The sequence below is a fragment of the Myxocyprinus asiaticus genome, chromosome 2 (assembly GCF_019703515.2).
Source record: "Myxocyprinus asiaticus isolate MX2 ecotype Aquarium Trade chromosome 2, UBuf_Myxa_2, whole genome shotgun sequence".
Lineage (NCBI taxonomy): Eukaryota > Metazoa > Chordata > Actinopteri > Cypriniformes > Catostomidae > Myxocyprinus > Myxocyprinus asiaticus.
Genome location: NC_059345.1, coordinates 27,355,992 through 27,370,426, shown reverse-complemented (window position 1 = coordinate 27,370,426; position 14,435 = coordinate 27,355,992). Strand labels below are relative to the sequence as shown.

General features: G+C 37.7%; 1 protein-coding gene and 1 long non-coding RNA gene across 5 annotated transcripts in view; one reads left to right on the top strand and one right to left on the bottom strand.

Annotated features, from left to right (window-relative positions):
- Positions 1 to 7,022, bottom strand: part of LOC127450671 (caprin-1-like) — a 24,709-nt gene extending 17,687 nt beyond the window's left edge. For 2 of the 3 annotated variants that reach the window (XM_051714955.1, XM_051714963.1), the window contains exons 1-4: positions 6,860 to 7,022; positions 6,004 to 6,135; positions 1,879 to 1,941; positions 1,711 to 1,797 (exon numbers count right to left, since the gene is read on the bottom strand). In XM_051714955.1, the coding sequence (XP_051570915.1) occupies positions 1,711 to 1,797; positions 1,879 to 1,941; positions 6,004 to 6,135 (282 nt within the window). In that variant the 5' untranslated portion in view covers positions 6,860 to 7,022. The remainder of the gene's footprint in view (positions 1 to 1,710; positions 1,798 to 1,878; positions 1,942 to 6,003; positions 6,136 to 6,859) is intronic. The other variant, XM_051714961.1, reaches the window with a different exon arrangement.
- The window catches only part of LOC127450712 (uncharacterized), a 25,167-nt gene extending 10,732 nt beyond the window's left edge, over positions 1 to 14,435 (top strand). The window contains exons 2-7 of one of the 2 annotated variants that reach the window (XR_007899023.1): positions 6,049 to 6,199; positions 7,989 to 8,095; positions 8,745 to 8,875; positions 9,088 to 9,181; positions 13,051 to 13,482; positions 13,697 to 14,435. This is a non-coding gene — a long non-coding RNA (uncharacterized LOC127450712). The remainder of the gene's footprint in view (positions 1 to 6,048; positions 6,200 to 7,988; positions 8,096 to 8,744; positions 8,876 to 9,087; positions 9,182 to 13,050; positions 13,483 to 13,696) is intronic. The other variant, XR_007899024.1, reaches the window with a different exon arrangement.

Genomic DNA, 14,435 nt, shown 5'->3' with positions numbered 1-14,435 from the left:
CCGGTTGCTAGGGAGAGTAAAGTCACATGGGGTAACCTCCTCGTGGTCGTGATTAGTGGTTCTCGCGGCAAGTTGTGCGCGGATCGCAGAGAGTAGCATGAGCCTCCACATGCTGGGAGTCTCCGCGGTGTCATGCACAACGAGCCATATGATAAGATGCACGGAACGACTGTCTCAGAAGCGGAGGCAACTGAGACTTGTCTTCCGCCACCCAGACTGAGGTGAGTAACCGCGCCACCACGAGGACCTACTAAGTAGTGGGAACTGGGCATTCCAAACTGGGAGAAAAGGGGATAAGTACAGTACAAATTTATGGGGGCAGTGTCTCAGCGGTTAAGGCTCTGGGTTACTGATCAGAAGGTCGGGGGTTCAAGCCCCAGCACCGCCAAGATGCCACTGTTGGGCCCTTGAGCAAGGCCTTTGACCCTATCTGCTCCAGGGGCGCCGTATCATGGCTGACCCTGCACTCTGACCCCAGCTTAGCTGGGATATGTGAATAAAAGAATTTCACTGTATATGTGCAAATGTATAATGTGTGACAAATAAGTAAAATTATAAAAATTATAATTAAAAAAAGCTACTATCAAAGATACAATGAGGCACTTACAATGGAAGTGAATGGGGCCAATATTTGGAGGATTTAAAACCAGAAATGTGGAGCTTATAATTTAAAAAAAGCACATATTTAATTCTATTAAAACTCATGTATTATTTGAGCTGTAAAGTTGTTTAAATCGTAATTTCAGTCGTTTTAGGGTTTTGTTGACATTACATCTTGTCAACAAAGTTATAAAATTGGCTATACCTTTACACAGAAAAGATTAGTAAGTGATTTTATCACACTAAAATCACGTTAACACGCATATCGTTTACATCTTCTGGCTAAATTTTTTAATGTTTATTAATGTTTATTTTTTAATGTATTTTAATGTTTACAGATTGGCCCCATTCACTTCCATTGTAAGTGCCTCACTGGAACCCAGATTTTTGCTTTTTTTGAAGAAGAAGAAGAAAAGGAGGAACAAGTCGAAATAAATTTTTGTGGTAATCAATATTATGTTACAAATGCTGTCGATTGAGAACTTGTATTGAACCTGGAACATTCCTTTAACCGAAAAAGGCTGCAACTAAGTACAAATATGTAGTCTGTATGTGCTGCATGCTTCAAGGTGAATGCACTTTCTTCTATCTACTACACACAGTGTGCTTGATGCTCGGATGTGTTTTCAGTGTATGAGCAGCCGGCTTCACACATTCACTTTGAAGCGCGCAGCACATGCAGACTATATTTATTTCATATATATTTATTTAATAAGACGTAACGATTTTCATTTGTATGCTGAATGACAATGAATGTAGGCAATGGCATTTGTACGTCAGATGGTTTTTCAATATCAGTTTTTGTTATCTGAGCTTTAAGAGTACAAGTACAGTACGTGAGTGCAGTATTGGACCCGATTCTGATACCTGTATCAGAACATCCCTAGATAAGGCGGACTAAAGGCTGGAGTTGAGATAAGACAGAGTGCTGAAGTTGAAACGAGACTGAGGCTAGAGGCTGAAGTTAAAAATGACTGTATTCATTCTGAGATTGTGATGAGATGGAGGCTAGATTCTGAGGCCAAAATGAGACTTAGGTCAAATGCTAAATAGAGTAAAGAGTGAAGTTAGCCGTTTGGCTTTTAAAACACCAGTGACAACAGAACATACCTCCACATTTAAAGCCATAAAGTTCTTCTGCAGCTCACGAGCAAACTCCAAGTTGTGAGCCACCTCCTGAGATTTAGACAAAGCCTCCTACAAACATCACACACAAAAGAAAAACCATTTAATCCAAAATACGACATCTGATGTAATACTTGATCTGAGGAATCATACCAGCTGATCCTGGTTAAGCCGTTCTCCTTTATTCTTCCTTGTCTGGTAATCATCCAGCTTGACCTTAACAGAGGAATTGGGTCATATTAATGGTGGAGTGAAATGCATATTTTCTAATGCAAATTAAAAAGTAATCTGAAAACAAATGTCAGCTGACACCGTCTAAACTCAGCAAAAAAAAAAGAAACATCCTCTCACTTTCAAATGCTTTTATTTTCAGCAAACTTAACGTGTAAATATTTGTATGAACAAAAAGATTCAAAGACATAAACTGAACAAGTTTCACAGACATGTGACTAACAGAAATGGAATAATGTGTCCTTGAACAAAGGGGGAGATCAAAATCAAAAGTAACAGTCAGTATCTGGTGTGTCCACCAGCTGCATTAAGTACTGCAGTGCATCTTCTCTTCCTGGACTGCACCAGATTTGACAGTTCTTGCTGTGAGATGCAAGTTCCTGGACATTTCTGGGGGGAATGGCCCTAGCCCTCATCCTCCGATCCAACAGGTCCCACCCGTGCTCAATGGGATTGAGATCCGGGCTCTACGCTGGCCATGGCAGAACACTGACATTACTGTCTTGCAAGAAATCAGGCACAGAACGAGCAGTATGGCTGATGGCATTGTCATGCTGGAGGGTCGTGTCAGGATAAGCCTGCAGGAAGGATACCACATGAGGGAGGAGGATGTCGTCCCTGTAACGCACAGCGTTGAGATTGCCTGCAATGACAACAATCTCAGTCCGGTGATGCTGTGACACACCGCCCCAGACCATGACGGACCCTCCACCTCCAAATTGATCCCGCTCCAGAGTACAGGCCTCGGTGTAACGCTCATTCCTTCAACAATAAACATGAGTCCGACCATCACATCTGGTGAGAGCACTTTTTGCCAGTCCTGTCTGGTCCAGCAAAGGTAGGTTTGTGCCCATAGGTGACGTTGTTGCCAGTGATGTCTGGTAAGGACCTGCCTTACAACAGGACTTCGAACCCTCAGTCCAGTCTCTCTCAGCCTATTGCGGACAGTCTGAGCACTGATGGAGGGATTGTGTGTTCCTGGTGTAACTCGGGCAGTTGTTGTTGCCATCCTGTACCTGTCCCGCAGGTGTGATATTCGGATGTACTGATCCTGTGCAGGTGTTGTTACACGTGGTCTGCCACTGTGAGAACGATCAGCTGTCCTTCCTGTCTCCCTGTAGCGCTGTCTTAGGCATCTCATAGTAGGGACATTGCAACTTATTGCCCTGGCCACATCTGCAGTCCTCATGCCTCCATGCAGCATGCCTAAGGCAGGTTCACACAGAAGAGCAGGGACCCTGGGCATCTTACTTTTGGTGTTTTTCAGAGTCAGTAGAAAGGTCTCTTCAGTGTCCTAAGTTTTTATAACTGTGACCTTAATTGCCTACCGTCTGTAAGCTGTTAGTGTCTTAATGACTGTTCCACAGGTGCATGTTCATTAATTGTTTATGGTTCATTGAACAAGCATGGAAAACATTGTTTAAACCCTTTACAATAAAGATCTGTAAAGTTATTTGGATTTTTACAAAATTATCTTTAAAATACAGTGTCCTGAAAAAAAGTTTCTTTTTTTGCTGAGTTTATTACACCACTGAGAAGTCAGTCTCCACATTTTGTTATTGGTTGGAGTTCTTGATAAGATTAGACACTATTGTAAATGTCTGGTTTGCTTTCATTAAACATTTCTATGTACTTCACTATAAAAAAAAAAAATGACTCAGTGCTGTCATGATGTTTGATTACATGGAATTTAAAGGAATATTCCGGGTTTCAATACAAGTTAAACTCAATCGACAGCATTTGTGGAATAATACTGATTACCACAAAAATGTATTTAGACTTGACCCTCCTTTTCTTTAAAAAGAGAGGAAAAATCTGTGTTGGAGTGAGGCACTTACAATGGAAGTGAACGGGGTCAAGCCGTAAACATTAAAATACTCACCATTTCAAAAGTATAGACACAGAATGTGAACAATGTGTGTGTTAAAATGATTGTGTGATAAAATCGCTAGCTAACCTTTTCTGTGTAGTTATATCCAATTTAACATGACGATGTAATGTCAACAAACCCTAAAATGACTAGAAAATTTACAAATTAAACAACTTTACAGCTCAAATAATACATTTGTTTTAACAGAAGATTAATGCAAGTGCTTTTATAAAATTGTAAGCTTCACATTTCTGCCTTTAAACCCTCAAAGAAAATGGCCTCATTCACTTCCATTGTAAGTGCTTCACTGTAACCCAGTTTTTGCTTCTTTTTTAAAGAAAAGGAGGAACGAGTCAAAATAAATTTAGTAATCAACATTATGCCACAAATGCTATTGAATGAGCTTAACTTGTATTGAACCCAGAATGTTCCTTCAAGGTTCTATATCTTTTAAATAAAATTACAATCAAATTATAAATTAAATTGTATTAGTAACATGTGTACCACTATAAAATGACAGCTAAAAGGTATTTGAAATGGTGATTGTGTCTTTCCATTAGTGCCCGACAGATTTATCGGTCAGCCGATATTAGCCTTTCACAGATATATCGGTACCGGCGTATATGTTTTCCGATATACCCAGATATGAAAACTTTTTTCAGAACATATAATGCAGAAAACAATGCTTGGAGTGATTTAGAATTGGTGTCATAACATAGATTGTCCAGCAGAGCATGCGTCGACTCAATTGTTTACAGAGCTGAGCTGACAGTGGTTCAGCAGACAGCGTGGAGTTAAGTGGTGACTTCACAGTAAGTTGCAGACTAGTTTGTGAAATACATACTGGAAAGTTAAACTATGACCCCATCATTTTCCCTTTTTAATATAACTAATATAATGTTAACCCTGTCCCTGACAACCATGTCACTCATGTTTATCACATCTGCTTGCTATGTTAGCCAGCTATATTTTGTCAGTACTGTCAGTAATGTAGCAGATTGAAAGGTAAGCAGAGCATCTTTTTGCTGTTGATCTCAGGCTATGTTGTTACCTAGTTGGTGAGACACAATGCTGGAAAGTCAGATAAACAATGTCTGTCTTTTGCTCTCCGTGACAACGAGCTTATAGCTAACTTGCTAACCACGTAGCTTCTTTCATACCTTGTCAGCTGAGTGGAAGCTAATGTGTAAACATGTATTCACCAAACTGTTTTGTTCAGGATTCGCAGTTTGGTACCCTCTTCAACTGAACAATTCCAGTCATTGCATTTATAAAATGTAATATTTAAAAGTCTGGTTTTCCACAGTTTCCCCTGAACTTGTATAGCAGAATACGGTGTAACACCGCTGCCGCTGTTTATCTCTTGACTCGACAGGTGTAAATGCTTCTTGTTTTACAACCTGCCCCTAATTGACAGGCAGTATTAAAATAGTTAGCATTTGACTGATACTAAACAGTACTACTGATGTTTTAGCTATTTATTTTATTTATTCTTTATTTAAATGGTCAGCAATTGACTGATACTAAACATACAGTACTGATGTTTATTAAGCTATTTATAGTATTTTTATTTATTATTTTCTCAGTGTTCATTTCTAGAATTGGTTGACAGTGTATAACAATGTCAAATATTCTTTGAAAATAATATTTAAGAAAGCAGCCTTCTGAGTACCTTTGCATAGTCATATCAGTGCAAAATCCACATAGAAAAGGTCTGTTTTCATTCCAGCTCAAAAATTAACTATATCGGCCACCACATCGGTAATCGGTGAATTTCCCCCCTTTAAAATCGGCATCGGTCTCAAAAATCCTATATTGGACGGGCTCTACTTTCCATGTCAGTCTTACAGTGTTACACATGTGATACTTTAAAACCAAACCGACACCACCATCAATGGATTAAAAAATAATGATTAAAAGAGAATATTATTATTATTATTGTATGTTCGGTTCCCACAGGATTAGATGTTGGGCAACACAGTCCTAACATAAAGCTAGTTGTATTTATTCTGTCAGTCAACAAGGTGGGTATGAAAAGTATAAGATGTCATTACTAGTTTCAAACATAGACCTCAATACACACGTGTCAACATTTGCAAGTCTGTTATTACCATACTGTATCTAGGGCAATGCTGTGTCTTCTCTCAATTCACAAGTATTCAAAACGCCTAGGTTACCTTTTTCTTTTCCATGTTGCGAACCTTCTTGTCAATTACACCAAGAACTTGCTTGAGGGCTTCAGATGGCGGAGAGCCCAAATCTGGACTGGAGGACTGAACAGCATTGTCGCCAGTGGTCACTGATGGCATCTGTAGAGAGAAAGTTCGGCCCAGAGATGAAACCCGAAAATGAGACAGAAGTTCACTTAATCAGGTGAAAAGAGATCTAATCTGGTCTGACAAAGCATCAAACCTTCACCTAAACTGCATAAGAGCACAAATACAAAGTAAAGATCACTTTAATAATAATAATAATAAACCATTCATGAGAGCTACCCTATTCAAGACTAACAGTACCACGTATAGATTACATTCTCATAATGTCTTTGTCTACGTCTGTATTTTAATCCAGAGACCTCACAAAGGTATATCAGCTCTCCCTACAGAACTGAAACCCCCATTTTGTCCAGTGAATCCTGACTTTCCCTTTCCATGATTTCTGATGTCACTGATCAACACAAGGACATAAAGAAAACGTACAATACATATCCACGGAGAGCACGTAATTAAAATTTAGCTATTCGGATATTTTTATATTTTTAAAGTCAAGCAGACTCAATTCTTCTCGCCGGATGGTCAGACTGTTGGGCGTCTTCATCTCTGAGTTACACGTATTAACTTACACAATAGCTGGACTTTGCATTCAACTGTCTCATGGCACATATAAGTAAACATCAAATAACAAAAGACGTATTACAGGATCAGACTTAAGATTCTTTAAGTTTGCGGATTGTGTGCGTTAGCCGCTAGCTCGAGCTGGACGTCGGTTTCGTGACTCAGGACTGGAGCAATTCTTGTGATAACGGCGTCTTACCTTTACCTTCACTGTATTGAAAGATATATTTGTATGATGAAGTTGGGTTTCAGTGTTTTTAGATGTTATTTTCTGTGGGTAAAACAGACGCTCCCCGGCAACTCCAGCAGCAACTCTTAACAATGCAGAAGCGCTGAAGGACCCTTATAGGTGTCTACGTTTGTGCCTGATCTAATCGCCACACGCAGGTGTAATGCAGAATGACACGTAATAAAATATTCTGGGTTTTTTTCCTTCATATTTTTCTCATTTATTTTTTATTTTTTTTTATATATATATTTTCTTTAAAAACAAAACAAAAAGAAAAGCAAAAACAGTGCTGCACTTACAATGGAAGTGAATGGGGCCGATTGTTAGAGGGTTTAAAATACAGAAATGTAAAGCTAATAATTTCATAAACCCGCTTACATTAATTCTTCTGTTAAAATTGTGAATTAACTGAGCTGTAAAGTTGTTTAAATCAACGTTTTTATGGTCTTAGGATTTACGCAATTACGTCGTCATGGCAACTATAAAATTGGACGTAACTTCACACAGAAAAGGTAAGCGATTTTATCACACTAAAATCATGTTAACATGCGTATTATTTATATCTTGTGGCTATACTTTAGAAAAAGTGAGTATTTTAACGTTTACAGATTGGCCCTATTCACTTCCATTATAAGTGCCTCATTGTAACCCAGATTTTTTTGCTTTTTTAAAAGAAAATGAGGGACAAGTCTAAATAAATTTTGCGATTATCAATATTATGCCACACATGCTTTCGAATGAACTTTACTTGCTGTATTGAATGCGCCACCCAGATTTTTCCTTAAAGGGATAGTTCACCCAAAAACAACCCAAATTTGACTCCAATGGTTAAATCCATATTTATAAGCGATTGGAAATGTGTAGATGAGAAACGGATCAATATTTAAGTCCTTTTTTACTATAAATTTCCACTTTCACATTCTTCTTTTGTTTTTGGCGATTTACATTCTTTGTGCATATCTCCACCTACTTACAAGGACTTAAATATTGATCTGTTTCTCACCCACACTTTTCATATCACTTCTGAAGTCATTGATTTAACCACTGGAGTCTTATGGATTAATTTGATGCTGTATTTATGTGCTTTTTGGACCTTCAGAATTATGGCCACCATTCACTTGCATTGTATGGACCAACAGAGATGAGATCTTAATTTGTTTTCAGCAGAAGAAAGAAAGTTGATTACACATCTGGGATGGCATGAGGGTGAGTAAAAAATGGTCGAATTTTCATTTTTGGGTGAAGGAATCGTTTATACAAAAAGGAAAATTCTGACATAATTTACTCACTCATGATGTTTCAACCCCATATAACTTTCTTTATCCCATGTCTTTATTTCGTGGAACACAAAATATGTTAATCAGAATGACAGCCTCAGTCACCATTCACCTCATTGTCTGGGAAAAAAAGATGAAAGTAATGGTGAGTGAATCAAACATACTGCCTAACATCTCCTTTTGTGTTCCACTGAAGAAAGAAAGTAAGATTTGGAACAATATGCGTGAGTAAATGATGACAGAATTTTCCTTTTTAGATGAATTATTCCTTTAATAACAGTAAAGGATGAAAAAAAAAAAGAAGGAAAAAAAAAAAAGAAGCCTAAATAATTTATTATTGTGAATAAATATGCATAAAATGGATGAAAGTAACAGCCTAAAACAGAAAGATAAGTTAAAGAAAGATTAAAATATGAACAGATCTGTTAATAAATTATGTAAACAATCTAAAGCATTTGGAATAAAAACTACACTAACCCAAAAAGATGTGTAGCAATTTTAGTTAGAAAATACATCTAAAATTAAAATAAATTAGCGTCATCCTAATGCGACACTGTGGTACATATGTCCTTCACTAGAGGTCAGAAGCACACAGGAACTGTACTGTGATGTGAGCTGAACCACTGTGTACTTCAAGCAAGAGCTCTTAGTGAATATTTTTCATTGATATTGTGACAAGCTTCAAAGACAGATGACCAATAAACAAAATGTAAGTGAATCAAGGTATATACACACTCATTTTCCACCAAAGCAATCTCCTCCTCATTGGCACTAATATTAAATATATATTATAAGAATGTCAATGTCTTAGAATAACATTAAACATGTATTCTTGTAATATCAGTGTTCAGAAATGGTACAGTTTAGTGGCTTGAAATATTAGATACTTTCTGTGAAAACCATGACTTACTTTATGTGCAGGGATATTCTCTTTCCTGATTCAGTATGTCTGATGCACACAAGCTTAAGTTGCCCCACCATTTAGTGTGCTACAGCCCCACCGCAAAGTAGAGTGGTAAGAGAAGCCTTAAAGAACCCACAAACAAGCAACACTGCATTAATCTTGCGGGTATTGCCTTCTTAAAATGCTCTATCAAACATATATATATTTTATGTGGAAATATTCTGACATACAAATGTAATGTCTGCAATGCTTGCTAATCATTCTCCATAGAGCTCAAATCAAGCTCACAAGAAGCTGTTGATGCTCCTATCACTGGGGATTTGAACAACTCTGTGTCTCTTCCATGTTTCAGTAATTTATGCATTTGTTGTTTGTCAATATGGTCTGGTTTTGGCTCACCATTTCTTACTGTCTCATCTCTGGAAAAGATTGCTGTGAGATAAGAAGAGCTGTGTGGGGGATTTTCTGCCGTTATTGACATTACCGCATTATTTATGGAAAAATCTACACATAAAATTTGTTGACAAACAGGGATTTATTATAGAAGAGCATTTTGATTAAAATTTTGACATATTGCTGCCAAAATTATGTGTGTGTTGAAAAAACTGTCTCTACCAATGCTTACACAGGGATGGGAAGGTTACTTTTAAAAAGTATTCTGCCACAGATTACAGAATTCATGCTGTAAAATGTAATTTGTAACGTATTCCGTTAGATTACTCAAGGTCAGTAACATATTCTAAATACTTTGGATTACTTCTTACGTCAGATTTTTTCACTTTACATTCTCATTAAGAATAAAAATTTTGCGGGGGCCTCAGTAGCTCAGCAAGTAAATTCAAATCCAGGGCGTGCTGAGTGAAACCAGTCAGGCTTCCTAAGCAACCAATTGGCCCGGTTGCATGGATGGGTAGAGTCACATTGGGTTAACCTCCTCATGGTTGCTATAATGTGGTTCTCGCTCTCGGTGGGGCACATGGTGAGTTGTGCGTGTATGCCGCGGAGAATAGCCCGAAGCCTCCAAACGCGCTACGTCTCCGCGGTAACGCACTTAACAAGATGCTTGGATTGATGGTCTCAGACGCGAGGCAACTGAAATTCGTCCTCTATCAGAGAGTCACTATGCCACCACGAGGACCTAGAGCACATTGGGAATTGGGCATGCCAAATTAGGTAGAAAAGGGGAGAAAATCCAAAAAAAGAAAAAGAATAAAACTTTTGCAGTACATCTTGGCCCTAATATCAAAGGTCTTACTTGTGAGAAAAAAAAATGCTCTAACGTAAACTTTCTTCATTGAATTCATTATAAAATATAATCACGCCTGGTAACAGATGCATGCAATGGCAAGAAATAGCATTTTAGATTAGCATAAAGCTTTTTTGCTACTAAAACTTCAAAACCGCACACAACAAGTGTACACAACAGCATCCTTTTCTGAACATACAGGTGCATCTCAATAAATTAGAATGTCGTGGAAAAGTTCGTTTATTTCAGTAATTCAACTCAAATTGTGAAACTCGTGTATTAAATAAATTCAATGCACACAGACTGAAGTAGTTTAAGTCTTTGGTTCTTTTAATTGTGATGATTTTGGCTCACATTTAACAAAAACCCACCAATTCACTATCTCAAAAAATTAGAATACATCATAAGACCAATAAAAAAAACATTTTTAGTGAATTGTTGGCCTTCTGGAAAGTATGTTCATTTACTGTATATGTACTCAATACTTGGTAGGGGCTCCTTTTGCTTTAATTACTGCCTCAATTCGGCGTGGCATGGAGGTGATCAGTTTGTGGCACTGCTGAGGTGGTGTGGAAGCCCAGGTTTCTTAGACAGTGGCCTTCAGCTCATCTGCATTTTTTGGTCTCTTGTTTCTCATTTTCCTCTTGACAATACCCCATAGATTCTCTATGGGGTTCAGGTCTGGTGAGTTTGCTGGCCAGTCAAGCACACCAACACCATGGTCATTTAACCAACTTTTGGTGCTTTTGGCAGTGTGGGCAGGTGCCAAATCCTGCTGGAAAATGAAATCAGCATCTTTAAAAAGCTGGTCAGCAGAAGGAAGCATGAAGTGCTCCAAAATTTCTTGGTAAACGAGTGCAGTGACTTTGGTTTTCAAAGAACACAATGGACCAACACCAGCAGATGACATTGCACCCCAAATCATCACAGACTGTGGAAACTTAACACTGGACTTCAAGCAACTTGGGCTATGAGCTTCTCCACCCTTCCTCCAGACTCTAGGACCTTGGTTTCCAAATGAAATACAAAACTTGCTCTCATCTGAAAAGAGGACTTTGGACCACTGGGCAACTGTCCAGTTCTTCTTCTCCTTAGCCCAGGTAAGACGCCTCTGACGTTGTCTGTGTTTCAGGAGTGGCTTAACAAGAGGAATACGACAACTGTAGCCAAATTCCTTGACACGTCTGTGTGTGGTGGTTCTTGATGCCTTGACCCCAGCCTCAGTCCATTCCTTGTGAAGTTCACCCAAATTCTTGAATCGATTTTGCTTGACAATCCTCATAAGGGTGCGGTTCTCTCGGTTGGTTGTGCATCTTTTTCTTCCACACTTTTTCCTTCCACTCAACTTTCTGTTAACATGCTTGGATACAGCACTCTGTGAACAGCCAGCTTATCTGGCAATGAATGTTTGTGGCTTACCCTCCTTGTGAAGGGTGTCAATGATTGTCTTCTGGACAACTGTCAGATCAGCAGTCTTCCCCATGATTGTGTAGCCTAGTGAACCAAACTGAGAGACCATTTTGAAGGCTCAGGAAACCTTTGCAGGTGTTTTGAGTTGATTAGCTGATTGGCATGTCACCATATTCTAATTTTTTGAGATAGTGAATTGGTGGGTTTTTGTTAAATGTGAGCCAAAATCATCACAATTAAAAGAACCAAAGACTTAAACTACTTCAGTCTGTGTGCATTGAATTTATTTAATACATGAGTTTCACAATTTGAGTTGAATTACTGAAATAAATGAACTTTTCCACGACATTCTAATTTATTGAGATGCACCTGTATGTAGATTCTGATTATAGAATGAGGCAGAAAATACAGTATATTATTTGTTGCTGTCTATACAATGTTAAAGGCTACATTGATTATCATTTCCTGTAAAAATACCCTCACAGCATAAAAAATATTGACAAGGTATGAAATCATGTATTTATTGAATTTATGTGTCATCTGTCAAAGCGTTTCTAACAGTTTTCTGTTAAGCTGTAGAAACACAATGTAGCTACTCTATTAATCTCCAAAGGGAAAGTTCCTCAATTACATAATATCCACCTTTCACTCACAACACTGTGAAAGCACTCGTATGAATGAAACAAATCATAAGAAAGTGTTTCACCGCTGTTTAAAAGCTCCTCGGATTGCATCATTTATATGGATAAATGTATTCCAACTGAATAGACTAAATATTAAATGAAACAAATTACAATAAAAGGCAAAGTAATCTCTTTGGTAATTAAAATACTTCTTGAATGTAACTGTATTCTGATTACCAACTATTTAAATTATAGTGGAATAAAGTTACTAATATTTAGTATTTTAAATACGTAATCCCATTATGTGTATTCTGTTACTCCCCAACCCTGTGCTTGCATAAGCATTAACATAAGTGAGTTATTATATTTATCAAATAATGGGTCATTTTATATATATTTGAACATTTTTATACATAGTCATCCCAAAACATATTTGGACACATAAAACACACTTAAAAATATGTGAATACCTTTACAATAGATTTAGATAACAAATATCAAACCAAATGTATTTTAAAGGAATATAGCACAAAGACACATCACATAGAGCAAAACATTTCACAAAAAGATGTTTGTCAGGTTTCAAAATTTAAAACAATATGTATTGTTCAAAATGATGACAAAACATATTTGGACAATTTCTAGCTGTCAAACAGGTCCATAGTTGATGTTTTGAACTATTTCTGTGGTTACTCTGTTAGGACACCTGAGGGGAACTTAAGAGTAAACTTGAGGAAGAGATTTCAGCAGTCACCGTGAGACCTTGATACTTTGGTTCAAAGTAACTGCAACTGACTCAAAAAAGTTAAGTTAGATAAGATATTTGAAAAGCTCTGGCATCATTGGTTATTTTACATCTAATGCTACACATTTTAAAAATTAACTCTGTTTCAATCAGGCAGGATGTCAAGATGTATTGTTAATAAGAACTTTAACTTTGGTCTTTTTCAAACCTAAAGTGATCGTATCTCTTCAGTAGACATGGATTAAACCACACAAATTGTATGGATTACTTTTATGTGGCCTGTGGAATTACAATGTATGGACAAAAAACACATCATACATCCTTTAAAATATCTTTGTTTGTGTTCCGCAGAGGAAAGCAAGTCATGTGAGTTGGAGTCAGCATGAGGGTGAGTAAATGATAAGAGAATTATCATTTTTGGTTGAACTATAACTTATGGTGTCCAAAAGTGTTCATGTACACGTTGGCGTCACTATTTTGTAAGTAACGGTGATTACATTGTAAAATAAGAGAGTGGCCCTTTGACACCTAAAGAACCAAAGACAAACTCTGTTAGTCTTTCTTCTTTTACTCAGTTATCTCATCTTCTCTAATCCTAACAGACAGGAAAGGTCTCCAGACTGGAAGACTGAAGAGGAGGATAATTGCATCCAAGGCTGCTGCTGCCATGTTATTTCATTTGCGTGTGAGGTCCCATAGAGCACTTAAATCTATCGCAGTCAAGAGTGGGAGAGATGGCAGCAACAGACACAAACAAATGGTAAGCGTTTGGATTGTGAAAGGATCCTGACCACATGAGAGAGCAAGATTACTGGCCTCTCTTCACAGTTGAGGAGCCCCAAAAAAGAAAAGTGAAAGCTGGGGTGAAAAAAAGAAATGCAACAACTCCTAGCAAGCGTCTTGCACATAAGACTTGATGATGGCTCACAAATCTGCAAGCAACAGTGACATATGGTGCACTACAAACAGGCTGACTCTGAGCCTGAGCCAAGAGCAGCGTCTCAGACAGTGAGTTATAATGGCAATCAGCGCCATCATAAATGTGTCCAAAAATGTTTGCTTCATGTTTCACATGTGAGAAGAGAGATACAGAGACACTGTAGTGAGTTTCTTCATATAATCATAAACCTATTTGGTACCATACTCTGTTGTGATTGCACTGTCATGCCTACTATTGTGTCAGCCTGTGATGACATGGTATTTCAGCAGGTCCTGCCTCAAATCTGAGCACAAAACAAATGCACAAGCTAAACAAAGATTGGTTTGAATACAATTATGACTGGAGTTCACCAAAATAATATGCATACATGTGAGAGCTGTTTTCAGAAAATAAACTTCTAA